Source organism: Polistes fuscatus, unplaced genomic scaffold (assembly GCF_010416935.1).
Source record: "Polistes fuscatus isolate 324 unplaced genomic scaffold, CU_Pfus_HIC Scaffold2, whole genome shotgun sequence".
NCBI lineage: Eukaryota > Metazoa > Arthropoda > Insecta > Hymenoptera > Vespidae > Polistes > Polistes fuscatus.
Genome location: NW_025113096.1, coordinates 2,975,375 through 2,996,343, shown reverse-complemented (window position 1 = coordinate 2,996,343; position 20,969 = coordinate 2,975,375). Strand labels below are relative to the sequence as shown.

The window sequence follows — 20,969 nt, the reverse complement described above, 5'->3', positions numbered from 1 at the left end:
AATATATATGCCATCATTTGCTTTAAATAGGATCTACTCATGTATAGATAGTTTTCATTGGGAAAGTTCTTTCACAATCGGTGACTATAACCGCCATCTAACGGCTGTATAAGAAATTAGTACTCTGCGTGAATTCTCTTGATCATCTGCAAAGTCTAACGACATTATACCTTTGACGTGTTAGTTCTATCGGCGCGACTGTCAGCCGGCACCTTGTACTGCACATTTTCTTATATAAAATCGATAAACTTGTACGCACAGTTCCTTCCAGTGTTACCGCTATTGAAGACAAATCTTACCTGTGTTAGTCTTAAGAAAAATCCAAGGTGTGTCACGCGTTTTCGTTTAACTATGAAGCATAACGGTAATACGTTATAAGAAAGTAATAAAAAAAAAAAAAAAAAAGAAAAACGCAATTGACGTGTGTATGGTATGTGCATACGTAAAAATAAAAGAAACAAAAGTAAAAGCTATCTAACGGAATAATTAATGTCAATGAATTTCCATCGTTTTTAATAAAACATTCATTTTGACAAATTGATTATTATTCGTGACTGAGATCTAATCGATCAATTTACCCAAGATGGACGAAGATGCCATGTGGAAAAATTTCTATCATAAAATTGTGGAAGAGAAAGAGACGAAAGAGAAGGAACAAAAGGAACGCACGGATCATGAATTAAGGTAACGAGTTGATTAATCAACATAAATTTGTGGTAAAGTTTAAATGTAGATTTCGATTATAACAAAAAAAGAACAAAAGAAAAGAGTTAATTTTTCTAATAGAATCTAAAAAGAACAGGTACATCAAATATGCATATAGATCAGTGACCGAATCGATAAGAAAATCTATAAGCTATTATATATATTATATTATATAAAGATTAAGTTTAAAACGATCGATAGTAATTTTGAAAAATATTTCTTTTTTTTTTAACATTCGAACAAAAGTAATACATGAAATATTAACAAAATGTAATAACAGATAAAATTTAAACTAATTATTAATCGTGTACATTTTTGAAAGTGTTTACGATGCAACCATGTCTGTTACATTGCTGCTGTCAGGATCTATTTATAAAGTTGAGAGTAAGCAAGGAGGATACTTTACCGTCGCATTTTCGAAACACATCTACATAGTAGAGTACATAGTAGAGTAGTCTCCTAAATACATCTTCTTCCCCCTCCCCCTTCCTATTTCCCCTTCTCTCTCTCTCTTTTTCTTTGTTTTTCTCTTTCTATCTCTGTCTCTTTTTCTCTCTGATCCAAGAGAATGTTCAAGGTCGTTCCTAACATTTCATGATTCATCTCTAGCAGACTTACTTATTACCTAACGAGCTCTCTTTTTGTAGAATTTAATGATTAAACGTTGAAACATCGTTTGCGAATAATATTAAAATTACTTACGTCTGGAATAGAATGATAATTTCTTCAAATACGTTTTAATTCAATAAAAAAAATAATATCTGATCTCTTTTTGTTCTTAGTTTCACTCGACATCTTATACCTTGAAAATGTGTTGCATAAACAGTATTGTCTAAACAGTAAATGTTTTGCATTCTGTCTTTCCTTAAACGGTGACGAACTACCAGGATACGTGCTTGTCTTACGAATAATTTTCTTATGAGTTGTTAAGATCTTATAATATATATATTATCTATATGTACGAAGAATTTTCCCCTTCCTTTGACTTATATTCAGACTACTTCAATATAATTCAATCTACAATCGTAATAATAAATCATCGTTGGTGGGTGTAACAAGATTACCCAAATGTAGGAAAGTCCGAATTGAAATTGTTTTATTGCTGTTGGCGTTAATCTGAAAATTAATGAATAATTCAAAAATCCGATAAGTTGTATTCCTTTATTGCTATACTCATAAACCGTCTCGTGGAATCGATTTTAAACGATGGGAATTATTATTCTGTTTTATACTTGCGTTAATGATCCAATAGTAGAATCTTCAAGAGAGATAGAGAGAGAGAGAGAGAGAGATAAAGAAATAAAACAAGTGTTTCTAAGTTTTATAATTTTCGAGATAAACTGTCTATTTTATTCATTGTTCGTATTTGATCTTTAAAAGTACGGCCTACGTCATATTATGTTTCTACAGGAAATTCCTGATTTCATCATCGATGTCATTGACTTTAGGTGAATGGACAGAAAAATACTTGTAATTATGAAAATGAATACTTCATTGCATACGTGATGTGTGTATATACGTTTATATCAGTCGTAAATATGTCAAAGTATTTGTAAAAAAAAAAGAACTTATACGAATACAATATTTTGTTGTTAAAAGTATCCCTTTCTCGTGCTATGAATCATTCGTCATTTTTCTAAATTGTAAAAAAACAAAATAGAAAAATAAGTATGAACAGGATTAGCATCGACGTAAGAGGATTGATTTTTCGATTTAGTTTTATTTTCTCAAAGTAAAGTTCGAGAGTATTTATAGTTTCAAGTCTCTAGGCTAACAAGTGTATAAAGAAAGGCGCGTCGAAAGTTAATTCTCGATGGATCTAGAAGAACGTTTAGAAAATCAAGGAAATACTTTTTTGTATATTTTTTTGTTAAAAAATATAAAGGAAAGGAAAGATGCATATATGCATGTATATCGTTTTATTGAAGTTTGCTAAATGAATCACACAAAGATGATCTCGTAAACTATTTGCGTAAGATTACACATTAGGTATACATTGTAAATCAATTTCTACTTATCTTATCGGTATTAAATGTCTTTTTTAAATTATTCAAATTTTATCTGATTATATCAACGAAAATGTATACGTGAAACGTTTGATATGGAAAACCCATTTATAAGAGTAAAACTCAATGAGTTGCGTGACTCTAAAAAACTTATTTTTTTAAATTTGACCTCAGAAATGAAAGAGAACTTTTTAGTAGTGCGAGATATAAAAAGTATCAGTATGACATATTTACATATATTTATGACATACCTATATGTACCTGTATATATATATAGGTATACACAACCTCCTACCTATTATTTTCCTTCTACCTGAATGAATCGTATCTTTAAACAGTTTCTTAGGAGACGCGATCCAGCCTACACGCTTTCTCACGAGCTACACATATATACATATATACATACATACATACATCTATGGCAGAATTCCCCACGTTATTCGTGCTCTTACATGATTAACATCTCCCCGTGAATGATCATTACAAGTTAAAAGCGAAGAAACGAAATAATTTCAGTGGATCGTTTTCTCGCGAAAAGTATATGTCTGTCGGTAAAGCTTCAAGTATCTACTGAAAAAGGAAATACCAGAGTATTCATTGAAAGTTCGTACCAATTTCAAGAAATTATCTTAACGATAATTAACACCTTCAGTTAAAAGGAGATTGCAAAGCCAGCGCGACTGATAGTTCGTGTTCATTATCGAAAGTGAGTGTGTGTCTATAATGGTGTTATCAAAGGTGTGAATTCTTGTTTTTATCGATACATTTCTGAAAAATGAAACTTTTATAATAATTGTATCAATAATTCGAGAAATAATAATATTGTTCAATCGTGTTCGTGAAACGTATTACATTTAGAAGAACATATAACGTTGATAGATGAAATTTATTCGTCGTCGACAATTCGAATAGAAAATACGATTGTTTTTTTCCTAAAGGAAGAAAGGACTATACAAAATGGCACATTTCCATAAACTGGACGAGAAACATCCTTATTACGCGATAGCTGCTGTTCGTATGTCGCAAAAGCCAGAAAATAAACCAGTTACTACGGCTAGCATCTATTGGAAATTCGCAGCATTCAACTTTATTTCTAAAAGGTGATTTTCGTATGGTGTTACGAATTCATTAATTAATGTTGAATGGCTTATTTAGTAAATGCGTAATTTATGTTTATTTATCGATGATATTTAAATATTTCATTTTCTGTTTGTATTGCTTTTATAGACGAACAGACACATCGCATAAGTGCAACGTAGGTACGTGCATTATAAACAACGCACTTGTTTCCGTCGAAATAGCAATTTTGCTTGATTTTTTCTTCTGCAACTCGATTAAATCGTACTTATCGACGTAAAGGCCATCGCGTTCGAGTTGGAAATAAAAAACGAGCATTGATTGCTAACTTTATGTTTTTTGTTTACAGTATTACTTATTCAATGAATGTGCGATGTATTATATAAACTTATGTATTATTAAAACTGGATTAATTTGGTAGGGGATAGTGTTTATTTGAGACAATGTTTGATTACACTAGTTAACAGGTATTTTACATTTGATGTGTTATGTATCAATGAGTACGTAGTTTTGTACGTATAATCCGAAACTGTATTTTAAAATGTATTAGCACGTTAGTTTTTTGAGTAATTTAGATTTATATATTTTTTATTACTACATTTTATTAAAAACAGTATTGAGTTTTGAATCTGCATTTTTTGTTTGTATTTAATTATACTAATGTTCGCCAGTAGAATTTTTAGTTGCTTGTTATTTATTATATATATTAGATTGGAGAAAAAGAAATCCATTATTTTTTTGTTTATTTCAAGACAACAATAATGGATTCTTTTTTCTCCAACCTAATATATATATTATATTCTATTTATAATAGATTAGTTACTGTCTATCTAACAATAAGTATTGTTAATAATAACTGTAAGACTTTATAGAGAAAAATTGATTTTTCCACTTAATTCAGTGCCTCAAAATTAGGGAGGATCACTATAATCCAAACGAATCATAGAATAAAAGTTGATATTTGTTGATTATTGTTAATTAACTTGGCATTGAATTGTTTAGTTCTAGGAAAATGCGTACGATCTTCTTTTATCTTTTTCGTCATTTTGTCACGTTTTCTTTGAACTCCGACAAAGTAAGAATTTTTCGAATTTTTTTCGAACTGTCAACATGATCAGATCATTCGCAGAATCGCGTAATGAAACGTAAGAAATATTTTGAATTTTTATTGCTGCAGGATACAGGAAATCGATGGCGGCTTCTTCGAAAATCTTGGCACGTTGCTGGTCGAAAAAGTACGTGCTCAAGAACAAATTGAAGGACCACTTCCAAAAAAGAAAGAAGAAACAGGAGGTGAAGACGAGGACAGTTTCACCGAGGTGGAAAGCATCGAGGAACCAACTGAAGCTTTATTGGAAACTGACAGTGATCGAGACGAGAAAGAACATGCACACAATTTTTTGATAGATTCCGTTGGTCTGAACGTAAGTCAATTTTACATAATATTTTTCATACAATTAACAAAATTCGTTATATTTTACTACGTTTAATTATACAGTTAAAATAATAATAATTAGGTGTATAGAATGAAAATCAGAAATCAAATTAACTTGAAATATATACATGGGGTTTGTCAATAAGTTTAATAGTTTATGTTTAAAAAATTAAATAGTGCATTTTTTATATTTAAATAATGAATATTTTATATCTAAAAATATTACGAGATAAAGCATTTTTGAATGAAAACTTTTAATATTTTACATGTAAATAAGTAAATATTTTTTATATATTCAAAATATCGATATTACTTATTGGATAATAATTTATATAATTATTTTTACGTTATATAAATTTATATAATTATTAAATATTAATACATTTATCGTATTCGTTATATTAACTCGACTTTATTAAAAAATTTAAAACAATATTATTTTGAACTGAAGTTAAATTTACTCGAAGGAATTTAAATGATCTTTTATGAAAAATAAATCAGACTACCTATTCGAAGTTAAAACTATACAAATTTTTGTAGCTTTTATATGTGAAATACTCTAAATGCTCGTAAATTTAAAAGCCGTAGAAGCTATTCGACATATTTCGGTCACGAGATAGCAAGCTGTTCGTTGGAGAGTTTCTTTTTTTAGATTTGTTTCATTCCCATCGTGAGAACGAAGATCTAATCTCGAATGAAACTAACGGAGCCAAGTGTTATTGAAGATATTAATGAAATCGTTTTAGTTGTATCAGATTAACGTCGATGATAGTTTTATCCTTTTCTCACGTCAGCATACTGACGTAGATACATATGGGGAAAATTCTCAAGTGATTCCATACGGAAGCAAAGTTTAGGTAGCATAGAATATAAGGATTTGTTTGTTACAAGTTAAGGAAAAAAGTTATCAGACTTAAGTGTACCATTATTTCACAGTAATTTGAATCAGATTTTTGATCAAGGAAAATCTAAACAAATATTGCATAATTACATGTACTATGTACTAATGTTTGCGTTCATTCGTTTGTAATTATTCGATTAGATCGATATCTCGTTGTAAAACTATGTCTTGATATTTTGTATATGCAGAATAATATAGATATAATAATTTATATTATTCAATCGTTAAAAGAAATTTCGAGTAGAAGATATTTTTGTTTCATTTTACGACAACCCATTTAAAAGAAACGATTGATCAATATTTGTATAATAGTGTAATCGAATGATAAATTCATTTCTAGCCGTCGGATCGATAACTCGTCTATTGTTTATACTGCAGTTACCCTCACATGAGTCCTGACGATCGTCCTGATATTGATTTTTCAAAGGTTACATGGTAGCTCGTCGAGGGGTTGACGGAGAAACTACTTTCTCATTGTCGTTCGAACTGTCGTCGTAATAGTTTGTTTTGGTTACGCGAGTGTTAAAGGGTTGGTTGCTTGAGTAATGAGTCACAATGGTGTGCAACGTAACATGGAAAGCTAGGTGTCCCTGTTTCGGTCAAAAACGAGAAATTAAACGTAAGTTTGAAAAATTGATCAGTAATATTTTGTGACGATATTTTTGTTTAAAATAGTTGGAATTTTTTAAATTTTCCCTGAATAGACAAACATCAATAATCGATAATACGAAAAATGAAAAATTTTAAACTTTTATAGTCTTCTATACAATGTTATCCAAAATTTGTATTTTAATTTTTGGTTATAAAAATCAATTGCTAATAATTGTTAAAAAAATTTTTTAAGTTATGTTTATATATATTATAATTATTAAGGTATATTATTAATTATCTGCAATGTTATGATATTTTGTTTGGTGATGGTGTTGCATTTCCAAGTTTTCACTTATTATTTTTTATTCTATATAAATATCACGGCAAATAAAATGTAACTAATTTATCGTGATTAAATCTTTACAGCGATAATAGAAGAAAATCCACAAATATTAACACGCGAGAAATTGACAATATAACTAACATACAAAAGATATAACATTGCGAATAATTATTGACTTAATCACGTAATTATACTTATATTAATACAATTTTCATAATATGTAATTGTATCTAGACACGAAACGAAAAATATGTGTTATAGATGGTTAACAATGAATATAGTAAACGTTACTTGACAAAAGGACTTTCCGTTCTACTTTTAAATCCGACCACTTTTATTACAATCGAGAGATAAAGGAGCAATCAAAGTAGAACGTCCAGAATATTAATTCGAAAAGAAGTCTCAATGTCGAGTTTAAATACACCATTAAAGAAATCAACGTCGTCGTAGTTTCACACGATACTTTCTTTCCCTTTAATTTTCAATCAATTGAGTTCAAATCAATGATTTATTCATCAATGATTAATCATTAATATATAAATCGTCAAAATCTATTTAAAATACGTTCAATAGTATAATTATAACTTTCTACTTCAAGCTGGAATAAATAGCGGAAGAAATAGGAAATCAAAAAATTGGAGTATTTTCTTTGATAGAGAAAGGTAATACTTATCACGTTTGTAACAATGTAATTGTAAAGTATTCTAGTTTGGATAATGGCAGCCTTTCCATCTCGATTCTTGCAATTCTATGACCGATAACCACCGAACTCACGTGCATCTACATAAGATTCACATTCTAAGTAAATTGAGGAAAAGTGTGGGAGATAGAAAGAGAAAAAGATAGAAAAAGAGAGAAAAAGAGAGAAAGAGATAGAAAAAGAAAGAAAGAGAGAGAGAGAGAGAACAAATTGTAAAGAGCGAAGAAGGAGAAAAGAAATAACAAGAGTTAGGGTAGTATTATCCTGCAAGCTCAATCGGAGCAGTTAAGTTTCATTCGAAACGTAGTTCTTGGTGTTCGTTAATGGCAACTATGACTACGACGACGACAACTACGACGACCAACGACGACTACGACGACGACGACCAACAACGACTGTGATCCCAACGATCTATCTATTCCTGGCAGTGTTGAGCTCGCCTCCGTCAAGTCCCTGTCTTCTCTTCATTTCGCGAATGTTATCCTGATTATTTCGCTTTCTTCTTGTTTTTTTTCCTCATTGTGTTTGTTGATTAACGTTTCGTCGTTAACAATAAAGTGCGTATGAGTTGGATTATACGAAGTTCATGAGTTTTAATATAATTCGCGAGTTTATTCGGAATTGATAAATTGATCGACGGATCATCGATATAGTTTTGTTAAAGTATTAAGAAGAATATTTTAATCTATTTGATATGGGAAATGTTTTTCTTTTTCGTTTTTTCTTTTTTTTTTCATTGCGTTCAATTGATTTTTATATATAAATTTATGTGAACAATTTTATAATATTTCATTTAATATATAATTAATGAGTTCATTAGAAATCGATCGATAAATTATAGATCATAGATTTGAAGAAAAGTTTTGTGTGATAGATAAGATTATACTGTAGGTTCTTTGTTAAGAAAAGTGTAATTATTATTTATGATATTTATATATACTCAGTAAGACCAGTATTATTGGAGATTTAGTATTCGATGGCTTTACAATTACTAATAGTTCTAAAGTAATTAATTTTTATGATAAGGAGAATTTTATCATTTTAATCGACGAGTTTCTACTTCTCGACTCTTGCCATTAGTTCGCGAGTGAATTTCGTGGAAATGCGTGTGCGGGGATTTATTTAAGATATATATATATATAAGTAAACTTCTGCTCGGAAAATAAGGTTAAGCAATGTTCTCTGTAAGATAATTTAAAAAAATAGCGAATTTTCAGAAATACCGTTTAAAAAGAAATTAATTTTTTTTGTCTAGTATTTTGTATCTCATTTTATAAGATCATTCCATTCGCGTTAGGTAAATTCATATTTTAATACAAACAAAAAATTTCACGAGAAAAGAAAAGAAAAGAAAAGAAAAGAAAAGAAAAAAAAGAAATTAATTATAAAATTTTTCCAAAGTTTCGAATCCAAAATAGGAGAAAAGAAAAAAGAAGGTTAAAATTCTTGAATGAACTTCACCCACATAACGTAGATTCGGAAATAGAACGATGCGTAAAATTGGACCAGGAGAAAATTGCATAATTTTACGAAAATTGGGCGGCAGCTGAGTAGGAAGGACGGTAGTCTCGCACATCTACATATTGCATGTAGTAATACATCCTCGTGTATACTTCGCATACCGGGTGTTCTATCTCCGTGTATGCCTTGATGGTCAACGAGCTAATTGCCGGTATATCAACTTTCATTGGACACAATTGTATGAACGTACGAACGCATTGTAGTTGCATTTGCCCTATGGGTCAGTTCAAGCGGGATATGGCATACTTTTGTATTCTTTTTATATTTCTTTGTTGATATCATTTCTTCGATTAATATAAGACGCAATAACAACGAATATACAATTTTTATAAAATAAGATTAATCTTCTTAAGTTCTTATATAAATGTGTATATACAAGATATTTCAAAATATGTGGGTATAACTTTAATAGTTATTTCAGTATGTTAAAATAAGAAAATATATGATAAGAGACTTTGTTTTTGAATTATAACTATTTTTGTCTTCCACTTATTCATATAACTTTACCGACTGCTTGCTTCAATTATTTACGATTAAATTTTTTATCTCACATTGTCGACAAATTTAAACGACACCTGGTATTTTTTAAGTCAAAAGTAACCATTTCGTAATCATGTAACAAAACGTATAATACAGAAATGAATATAATTTAGAAACAAAGTCATATCGAGTATACGATTATAGAAACTTCTTACCCTGAAGTTATGTCCACATAATTTTGAAATATCCTGTGTATATATACACATTTATTTCTTTTATTTTTAATACGAATATCCATGCAGTATGAGTGTTTTATTTTTAATTTTAATATTGTGTGATAAAGTACAAGCGTGATTTATGAAATAAATAATTTAAAAGGAGAGAATCTTAAAACATAGGAAACTTCATTGTCAGAGTCAATTATACTTGGCAAGTCTGGTCGATTTAACGAGGATGCAACAGACAGCTTCAATGTTGATCTACTAATAGATATATCTTGTTGCTTTTTGTATTATCTCTATAAACGTACGTATACGTAAGTCTTCGAACATTCTCCTTTTTCGTACAAATCATTTCTTTTCTATTCGTGATTGTTTACGAGTAAAATTCGTCAAGAGATTTTTTTCTAAAGCAATGGCAAAGAATCAACTATTTGTACTATACCTTACTGCATTCCTATTGGTTCTTCTTTCCATGACGTACGTTAGAAAGCGCTAAAAAAAGAGCACTCGGACATATATTTATATATTTCTTTTGTAAAACGAGTTAGTTGTGTACCTGCTTTTTATTCGTTCGAAGAACATTTTTATTTTCGCGAATTTATCAACGTATATGCATAACTATTATTTCGCATAATTTATTCGATTCGATGGAAATATTTTTATCCAATTTTACCAACCTATTCTCTCTCTTCTCTCTTACGAATTATATAATTTGATTATGTGTACCTACAATAAGCAATATAATATTTTAATTACATTTTATTAAAAAAATCAGTTCCTTGTTAAAACATTATTTTAATGAAGAAAACAAAACAAAAATACAAGATCATTTGCTTATTATGAGTGGACTTAATTAGACTATGTACTAGTCGTGATTATGTATACGCGCGATTGAATAATCATCAGTCTGTTTTATCGTTGATAAGGAAAGGTCACGGTGAAAGTTCAATTTTGACGAAATCAAAATGTAAATGTAAAATACGCAAAATGTAAATAACGCATATTGTTTTTGTGCAATTATGTTCAAAACTTTAGTTTATGTTAGTCTTTATCGTGCAGTGAATCGTTCGCTATGATAGATCGGTGAAAAAGCTTTCGATCGTGTCACCACAAGTGTTCAACTGTAGTCAATCTTTCTTCGTGTGTGCGAGAACTCTTTATTCATTATCCGTACGTCTTTGTCTCGGTTAACGTATGATAAAGAAGTTCTTTGTCCCTGGTCGAGAACAAGCTCGTTGTAACATAATATAATAAACAAGTAAAGAAAGATTCTCAAGTTCGACACTGTATCCGTGCTTTACCGATTTTTAAATAAGAAGAATTAAGTGGTACATGAAAACATGGTCATTGTTCTTGGCTAATATGTGATTTTCTGTGGGTCATTGTCGCCTTGTCCTAAATTCTTCTTTCCTAAAATTTATCTGTCTTCTACAGCTTCATCTTTTAACAAATGCCAAATGGCAATTCTAATCTCTTAAGGCCACCAGTCGTAAATGATCTATAAATAAGTACTAGTGGTGACAGTGCAAAACTTTGATCCCTACAGTTTGACGAGGCTTCTATCTTATTATTATCTTATGTTAATGGAAAGGTGAAGTGTCAACGAACACAACTGCGTGCTGTTGAGGTTTTATTTTTTTTTTTTGCATTGACATAAGTGAGAATGATATTTGCGTGAACGACAAAATGGTTAGCACTAGTTCGCCCAGTGGGGCGAGCATCTACGATAGAAAAAGAAATCATTTTCGTGGAATACCCAAAGCAGAAATTGAAAGAAGAACTAATATTCTTCTACGAGCAATGACGGTGAGTTTATTTGGTCGAGGAATTTATGTATATACCAAGTGTCTCATTTAAAACCACATGTAAATCAGATCTTCTTGGGTTTTTATAAACAGATATTTCAAATAAAAGTTGGTCATAAAAGTTGGTTTAGTGAAGGAAATGTAATATTTATTGCTGCTATTTCATGAAAAATGTTGTTGTTAAGATATGAGAGTCATTATGATTTTATGATTTGTGTTAGGGTTAAAATATCAATTTCCATTTTTAAAAATTTTTATGACTATCGTATTATGACAACTGCACATTCATGAAATAGCTGTAATAAATATTACATTTTTCTTTCAAGATACTTGTTTATAAAACCAGTAAGATCGAAGATATAGTTAATCGTATCGTTTAAAAAAAGATATTTAATGTATGTATATATATACATAGAACATATATATGCATGGTGTTTCTATTTATAATAACTTGCAATGGTGAAATATATTTTGAAGTATTAAATCCATCAAAACAAATTATTTCCAAATATTATTTGGGTAAGAAATAGGTAGTATCGTAGGTAGGAAAATTATTTTCTTTTTCAGGTTAAGCGATGTGTGGTGAAAATTTTACAGTTAACTTCATTATTTCTAAGTAGAATCATATTTATATTTTTTTGTCGCTACATTGAAGTTTTCTTTGTTCTAAGTGTTTTCTTTTTATCGATATTCTAATTATCGTGCTTTCTTCAAATTAGGTTTATTTTATTTTTGACCGCATGAATTTCATGTATCTATCAAACCTTCTATTCTAATCAATGTCTATTGCGTGCTATTTCTGTAAGAAAATTATGAAATATAAATGTATTATTATCATCGTTGTGGTTTCTATTTGATAAAATATTGCTGAACTCATACATTTTTAATAGACATTAGTGCAACGAGTTTATTAGATAATATTTGAATTATCTGGAAATATATATTACGAGATAATTATGTCATTATTAGAATTATTTTATAAAGATTTTAATAAATTATTAGAAATAAGAAAATAAAATACGTAATAGATGATAGTGAATATTATTTAGGTCGATGATGTATATTTCACAGATCGAGGAACTTTACACTGCCCTTGTGTATATGACACAGCATCAAGTCGGATTTGATGTTAGTAACGAATGCGCACAAGAAGCTTTGTTAAATCATTTACAAAATGCATTCAAGATCGACAATGAAACTCATGAAAGAATTATGGAAGAAACCCAAAACATGGAGGTTGTTGATTTTTAAAATCGTTTCTTTTTTTATCTATAAATTGGCTCATTTACAATTCGATATTAAAGAATATAATTTATATTTTTAATTAGCCTCCAGAAATGCGTCTTAGTGTAGAAGTGATCGAAGCCAAGGAATTGGTATCCAAAGATGCTAACGGAAAAAGTGATCCCTTTTGTGCTCTTTATCTCGAATCGGCTCCTACTAGAAGATACAATACTGCTGTAAAAACATTCACGCTTAGTCCAGTATGGGAAGAACATTTTGAATTGTGAGTTCTTTCGTGATTATTTTTCTTTATGGGATTATTAGGTGTTTGAATATAATTCTCTGGTCACAACGGAGATAAAATATTAGAAATTAGAATAATTAATATTTTAGAGAAAGGCATGTAGAAATTATAATATTTAAAGTACAATACAGTAGACTTCGCGGTAATTGTGTTAAGTGTTCCTTTATTTCAACGATTTCTTTTTTCCCTTTTTTCTAATATATATATATTAGATATAAATATTAAAACGATTGTTCTTTTTTGCAAAATATACTTATTGTTAATAACATAGTGGTCACAAATAGAACAATTACGAAACGAAAGAAATCGATAGCAATGAAGACAATTAAGTAATGCTCAATTAAAACAAATTAAATTTTTACATGCCTTTTGTTATTTAAATTCTTGCATTTTGCACTTTATTAATGATTACGCAATACCTGGAAACGTGTTATACGAAAATAGTAGTTGTAAAGTATTTGATGCGTTATACAAATTTGTGCTGCAAACAATTAGCATAATTTATGAGAGTTTACTGTATAAGATCGAATACGAAATTTTTGATATGAAAGTTGACAACACATGTTTTGCCTATTGGACTAACAAAAAATAGATATAACAGTAATATAAAATATATTAACGTACTGTTTTATGTTTTGTCAAAATTTGATTAATTCATTTTTCCGCTTACCAATGAATTATTTATTATATTCTGTACTCGGTTGATAATATTGTTTTCATGCGCCATCTGCTAGTACGAAATTTTTTCTACTCTTTCAGTAGGCAACACATTTGTACATTTGTGTAAAGAACCCTGTCGTTGCCTATTGCAAGTAACACCATGAATCAAGCATGGAATATTGTTACCATTAATGGGCACGATAATAAATATTTAAATAAATAATTATATATAATATTAATAACTAAATAAAATAATTACATTTTGAATTGTTCATAACTATAAAAAAATGAATATTAAATAATTAAATGTTATGTTTTGTAGACCTTTAGATGATCCAGAAAACGATGTTCTATCTCTGGAAGTTTGGTAAATATTTTTCAAGATTTAATTTACTTACGAAATATATTCGATTAATATATATATATTTTATGCTTATATGTTTATTTTTTCTTTTCTAACAGGGATTTTGATGCAGCTGAAACTGTTCCTGAGAAAATAAGTAAAGTTAAAGATATTAAAGGTGTTCGTGGTCTCGTTAAACTTGCTAAGGAAATCGCTGTAACAGCCACAACTGGTAGTCATGATAACGAATTTATTGGACGTTGTCGAATACCTTTGAAGGTATTATTCATTTTAAATTTAATATTATAATTATCAGCACAGGGTTTTTTGATGTTATTAGTTTTAATATATATATAATACAATAACGAAGCAATAGACAAAAAAGAATGGAAATGAAAACAATTCTTCATTGAACGAAGATATTAATAATAAGTACTCGTGAAAAATTTATTGAACAATCAATAGGAGTGATATTGTATTATGATAGATCATGTCAAATCTTCTATTTGTTCAAGTGACTGTTTTATACGACTTTAATAGATTTACATTGTGTGAACATCTGGTTACATTATTCACCGACGTAGTAATATTATCTCATTGTAGATAATTCACATTTCTTCAGTTCATGATTATCATTATAATAGTCCATTCTTTGAATATACGCCTATACTCGTTATTTAAATATTTATTTCTATATAAATCAATGTTATTTAGGATATTCCAACGACTGGACATACGATGTGGTATGCTTTGGAGAAAAAAAATAAGACTAAACGACGAGGAGTTGTTAAATTAAAATTGGCCTTTAGTACGGAACATAATGCACAGGTTGCTGCTCAAGAACACAGACATTTACTTAGAGTTTTGTTGTTATACGAACTTGAAACCGAAAAAGTTGAAAAATACTGTTGGTGTGGTCGATGGTCTGGCCCTGCAGAAGCTTTGATTCTCCAACATAGTGCACAACGTGGTCTCTTGGATAGAAACATTGGTCTGGCGCAATGGATCGAATATGCTAGGATTCATCAAGAACATCCACTTAATTTTATGGTTTTTAATAAATTAATAGTGGATTTATTAAGACCTATGGATAATGGATTATTTTCTACAGACGAAACTAAATTATTTTGGGATGCGACTAGGAAAATACTTTATTCTTGTTTAAACAGTATAAGGAAAATAAGAAGATTAGTTCTAGGAGATAAGAATGCCATGACACAGTTATCGGCTATTTTAGGGTACATTTTTTTTGATCCATCAATATTAAAACATTTTTAAACATAATACATAATAATTATATTAATCTAATTAATTGTAGGATATTATCGTCCATTTCCACTCTTAAAATTCCGGAAGATTTTGATCTATTTCCTGCGAAGATGTATTCTTGGTTTCCAGAACCAGACGGTACGAAATTGGATGTTTTTCGAGGCTTAGAAAATACAGTTATACAAGGTTGTGCTGAATGGTGGGTATTTTGCTTTTATGTAAATTATATATATTACGTCCCATGGTTTAATAAAATGTTCGGTCTGTTTTTGGCCAAGCCGTGAGATCTTTTCCAGGGAATGATCTAATTAAATGTGAGTACGATGGTGAATGATGAGGCAGGATATATAGATGAACAGGATAGGGAGAGTAATTTTAATAGAAAATTGTTCTGACTTTTAGCACACGAAGAACAACGAATTAGAATAATGAGTTTTGTCAATTACATTTCACATAGATGAATAATATTCAATAAATGTCGATGAATGAAGCAGTATTTCATTTGAGTTATTGCTTATTTGTTCACTTTTACTTATTAATTTATAATCATTCATCAAATTCATATACACGATTGAATAGAAATATTAACGCTTACAAGGCTGATTGGTTTAAGGATTTTACAAAGAGTCCGTTCGATTTTCGGGGATAAAGTCTGAATGACAGACGATTCAAAGAATTTAAACGGAATGTGTTTGTTAAAAGTAGAAATGAAAGTATTTCACATAGTATATGTTTTTAAAAATATTAGGAGTTCATATAGGCATCAAAGATTTGGAAAATTCGCAAGTGTTTATAGGAAAAGGATAACAGAAAGATAAAGATTTGATAAAGATCATAAAATAGGCTTTGGGTTTTAACATCAGTATTCCTCATGTATGTACAAATCTAGCCTTAAACAATGAAAATGTTAAGCGTAGTAAAAAGGTAGAAAATAAAAACGTTAGCAGGACGTAACATATATACATGCTTCTTCTATTATGATTTATATTTATGTATGATTATATATTGTTATGTTGATAGGTATGAACACATAAAAAGTAATACTATTATTGAATTCGATTCGGACGAAGATGTACTCAGATTCCAGATTAAAATAATTCAATTAATCAGAGCAGATTTACAACGATCTATAGATCATTACGACAAGTTGTTTATCAAGTAAGATATATATAAAGTATATCATAATTAATAGAGTTTATTTTATGTGTGATATGTAACAATTCTTTTTCTAGAAAAATGAATTTCCCTTATACGAGGACATTGTACATTATGTACGAAGAAAAAATAAGTGATATGTGCATGGATGTTGTGGAAGATTTGTGTGTAAGATTGAAACGTATAGAAGTTGATAGTAACAATGATGCTGAACTAAGTCTTGGTACAACTTTATTCGAACTTTATCTCACGTTACAACGATATGCTGTGTAAGTTATTAAAATAATGAATTAATATAATGATTACGAAATTATTATTAACCATTATCTTATCAAATATATTATATTATCATTAATAATTATTTTAATCGTCATTTTTCTAACAAATAATTGTTTTATATAGATTTGGCCAAATGGTCTGTGCAGAAGGACAATTAGAATCTATGAAAATCCAAAATTATCACGATTGGTTTAGAGGTGGTGTGGCACATTGGTTGGATATTGCAGTGTACAAAGCTTTGAAACGAATCGATAGAGCTGTCGAATTTGATACGTTACAGGCTGTTGATAATACTGTGCAATATACATCCAGTGCAGTCGATACCTTAACAATCTTTTATCAAATTAAAGTTTTCTGGACACAATTGGCATGGCCCGATGTTGAAGGATCTTATACATTTATCGCTAAAATTATAGACGTGCGTTATTATTATTTGTATATTTTATTATAGTTTGTAATATTTGTTATCATAATAAGATGAGTATAAATATTGCGTTACAGGATATTTGTAAGTGTTCCATTGCATATGCTGATAAGATGGCTACAAAAGCAGAAACTACAACAGATTTAGAACAGCTCAATGAAAGTAGTGTCTATGAGAGAAAATTCTTAGTATCTAATGCCTGGTGTTTTGCTATTAATAATATTGATTATATCAGAACATCGATTGGACCATTGGCGAATGATTTGGGTCTTCAAGCTATCGTCGATGCTTTAAAAGAAAATAAGACAGAAGAAGAAGCCGATCGTTGTAAACAAACTCTTGAATTGATCATCGCTAATGCAGCAGATACTGTTAGAAATAAAATTATTGAATTATTAGAATTTGTAGCTCACAAAATGGCTCCTGCCATGAGCAGGTAAGTAATATATTATTCCTTATATTTATAAAAGAAGATATAATACATGCAACACAAAAATTTACATGTACAAAATATTTGATCACGCAATTGCAGGTATCTCATGGAAGGGGCTGAATTAATAGATACAACTAGTAATGCGATGGATCGACTTTTACAATATCTTGATTCTAATTTAACAACGTTACACGACAATCTTAGTCAGGATAATTTTGAAAGAGTTCTTCTAGTTATTTGGGAGATTATGTCTGAAACACTTTATCAACTAGTTCACAGTAATTTAGAAGTAAGAAACGTATTTTTTTTTTTAATTCACTTACTCAAGTGAATAAATATGTATAAATTTTATTTATTATTTCTACAATATTATTTACAGAAAAGAAGACCACCTTCTTTCTACTCTAATTTACACCGGACACTTCACACGCTCATTAAATTTTTCAATCTCGGTGCAGACGAAACGTCGAACGTACAGGTTTTAGAGAAGATCGAAGAACTTTTGAAACTTCACGGTTTGGAAACAGCTGAACTTATTCATCGATATAATCAAGATCGATTGAACGAACAAAAAGAGATGGAAGAAACTATTTATGGCCTCCTCACTGTAAAAGCCTCCTTCTTGAGCAATTCATTGAACATTCAAATTCTCAATGCCAGAAATTTACGACCGATGGATAGTAATGGTGAATAAAATAATATTTATTTATAAAAGCGTAATAGGAAATTATATAGGATTTACATATATACGTAAAAAAGGATTATAAATGTAGAAAATTAAAGCGTTAGTTAATAGAAAATGCATGTGCAATATCAACAGTACGAGAAAGGAAAATATTAATGAACAATATGAATTAGACAATTGAAATATTCGACTAAGAATAATATTTTCCAATTAATTATATTTCTAATGCAATTGGGTAATTGGTAAAACGAGGTGTAGACATAGAATGATATGTTTTTCGATTTTATAGGAGATTTTATAGGCAAGCTGTCTACTCTCGAGCGCAAACTGCACTCTAAATCTAAACAAAGACTGAAAGAAGGGAAGAAAAGTATGTAAATAAAAGTGGACGTAGTCAAATTCTATTTCATCTCTGTTACATAACTCGTACTGGTCGATTGCCTGCCTAAGTGAGATTAGATTTTGAAAATGCATGGCACGGATATTATTTCCGAGTAGAAATGTTAGCCCTTTTTAAACGACACAATGTTCTTCCTAGCTCGAATAATTGGATAAACTGGCACGGATATAAAGAAAATCGACAGATTTGTTCATTATCTAGATTCTTATTAAATATCTGTAAACATTTGACTTGTAATTTTAAATTATTTAATTATCTTAATTAAATAGAGTCTCGTTGATGAACTGTCGATTGTTTCCAACAATCACCTTCACCGTGCATGTTTCGTTCTACATTGGGATTTTTAAAATATCACTCAAGTAACAAATAATTAAATGTTCATTTTCTTTTTTACAGGCAAATGTGACTCTTATGTTAAAATAAGATTGTTACCGGAAAATAAATTTATCGATAACAAGACACCAAAGACACACGTACAAAAAGAAACTTTGTTCCCTCTTTTCGATGAAACTTTTAACATGTAAGATTATGATCTATTTACGTTAAGTTTAAACGTTTCTTCATTTTATATTATTTGGATGAATTTTAAAAATATTTTAGTCCTCTTACCGAAGAACAGAGAGCTATAGAGGATGCTATAGTAGCCTTTGAAGTTAAAGACAAGGATTTCTTACGAACTAGATTTATGGCTGAAGCCTTTCTAGCATTCCGTGAAATTCCAGAAATGGGACCAGATAAAGGAATGGAATCAATGGAACAAATTCATTTAAAACTTTCACGGCCAGGCAATAAACGTATGAATTAGAAATTAGTTTATTCAAATAATAAAATTTGTTTATGTGTTGCTTTAAAAATTATTCAAACATTGCTGAACGTTATAACTTGTTTTCTTTTAAGGTACGGACGTAATTCGGGCCTTAGAACATAGAAAAGGAGACAACCAAGCAATGGATTTCATATCTAAAATACATAATAAATCTAATGCAAAATAGTAAGAAAACCTATAAACATAAAAAGTCATATCGAACAACGTCCATAAGTGTAGCTATTATCACTCATTGCCTTATACCATTGTTATTTTTAATAAATTTTACTACTTAAAAAAAAAAAAAGAAAAAATATTTCTCACAAGTGTGTAAATAATATTTAAATTTGACAATTGATGTTTAATTTGAAAAAATCATATTAGACTGTTTACGTGTAACATTTTTATACTTTCCTAGAATATTTAAAAGTTATCGCATTTCATAACGTTAAGGAACTTAAAAGGCTGAATAAGTCTTACACATATTCAGTACGTGTATTTCCATAAATATGCGAACGTCTAGTTTAACCCTTTGAATGCTGAATACTCTTGGCTGAAGCACTTCAAAGGAACGGAATAATTTATAGTTAGTGTGAGTTTCGTTGATTAAATATACTAGGAAAAGTTAACAATAAATTATAATTGTTTTTCTTCCAAATGAAATCACAAGAATGTTTATTTCGATCATAATTTTGGTGTGACAAGAACTCGAAATAATTATTAATACACAAACCGACATTGCATTCTTTGTATTTAAATCTACAAACGCATATATACGCTCATAGTCTACACTGATAACTTTAATCAAATGCATATATGCGTCTACAGGACTCAAAGGGTTAATAAGATGATATTTATAAAATGTTGTTTGATAAGATAATATGAAGGTGGCAAAAATAATTTTACATCGAATACATGTACATAGATAAAGATGTGTTAAGTCATTTAATGTAAATACGTATAGCAGCATTGTTATTATAATTGGTAATTGATATTTTTATAATCTACTTATATGAAAAGAAATTTTTAATCATTTCAATTATATTATTATATTTCAATTATATTATTGCAGAAGTATGCAATGAGCATAAAAAAGAAACAAAAATTAAATCAAAGAATACAATTTAGATTAAATGAATTAAATTGAGTGTTTTACTGCCTTGTAAATAATATAAAATACTTTTATTTCTAATAAACTTTAAA

The 20,969-nt window shown here is 29.3% G+C and overlaps 1 protein-coding gene across 11 annotated transcripts; it reads left to right on the top strand.

Moving 5' to 3' along the window:
- Positions 1-141: 141 nt before the first annotated feature.
- On the top strand, positions 142-20,073 carry LOC122516224 (protein unc-13 homolog 4B). 11 transcript variants are annotated; one of them, XM_043633863.1, is made up of 19 exons: positions 142-684; positions 3,650-3,811; positions 4,966-5,212; positions 12,857-13,021; positions 13,114-13,292; positions 14,296-14,340; positions 14,436-14,595; positions 15,031-15,554; positions 15,635-15,784; positions 16,606-16,743; positions 16,818-17,009; positions 17,143-17,437; positions 17,521-17,879; positions 17,976-18,165; positions 18,256-18,562; positions 18,851-18,931; positions 19,358-19,481; positions 19,562-19,755; positions 19,859-20,073. In XM_043633863.1, the coding sequence occupies exons 1-19, from the start codon at positions 584-586 to the stop codon at positions 19,951-19,953; spliced, it is 3,708 nt and encodes a 1,235-aa protein (XP_043489798.1). In that variant the 5' UTR covers positions 142-583; the 3' UTR covers positions 19,954-20,073. The 11 variants fall into 11 exon arrangements, with proteins under 11 accessions (XP_043489798.1, XP_043489799.1, XP_043489800.1 ...); XM_043633864.1 differs by lacking the exon at positions 18,851-18,931; XM_043633865.1 differs by lacking the exon at positions 3,650-3,811 and having other exon boundaries at positions 143-684.
- The last annotated feature ends 896 nt before the right edge of the window (positions 20,074-20,969 follow it).

Coding starts and splice junctions, on each gene's coding strand:
- LOC122516224 (XM_043633863.1), top strand. CDS start 584: ATGGACGAAGATGCCATGTGGAAAAATTTCTATCATAAAATTGTGGAA. Junction 17,010..17,142: donor ACGTTACAACGATATGCTGT/GTAAGTTATTAA, acceptor TGTTTTATATAG/ATTTGGCCAAATGGTCTGTG. Junction 17,438..17,520: donor TTATCGCTAAAATTATAGAC/GTGCGTTATTAT, acceptor ATTGCGTTACAG/GATATTTGTAAGTGTTCCAT.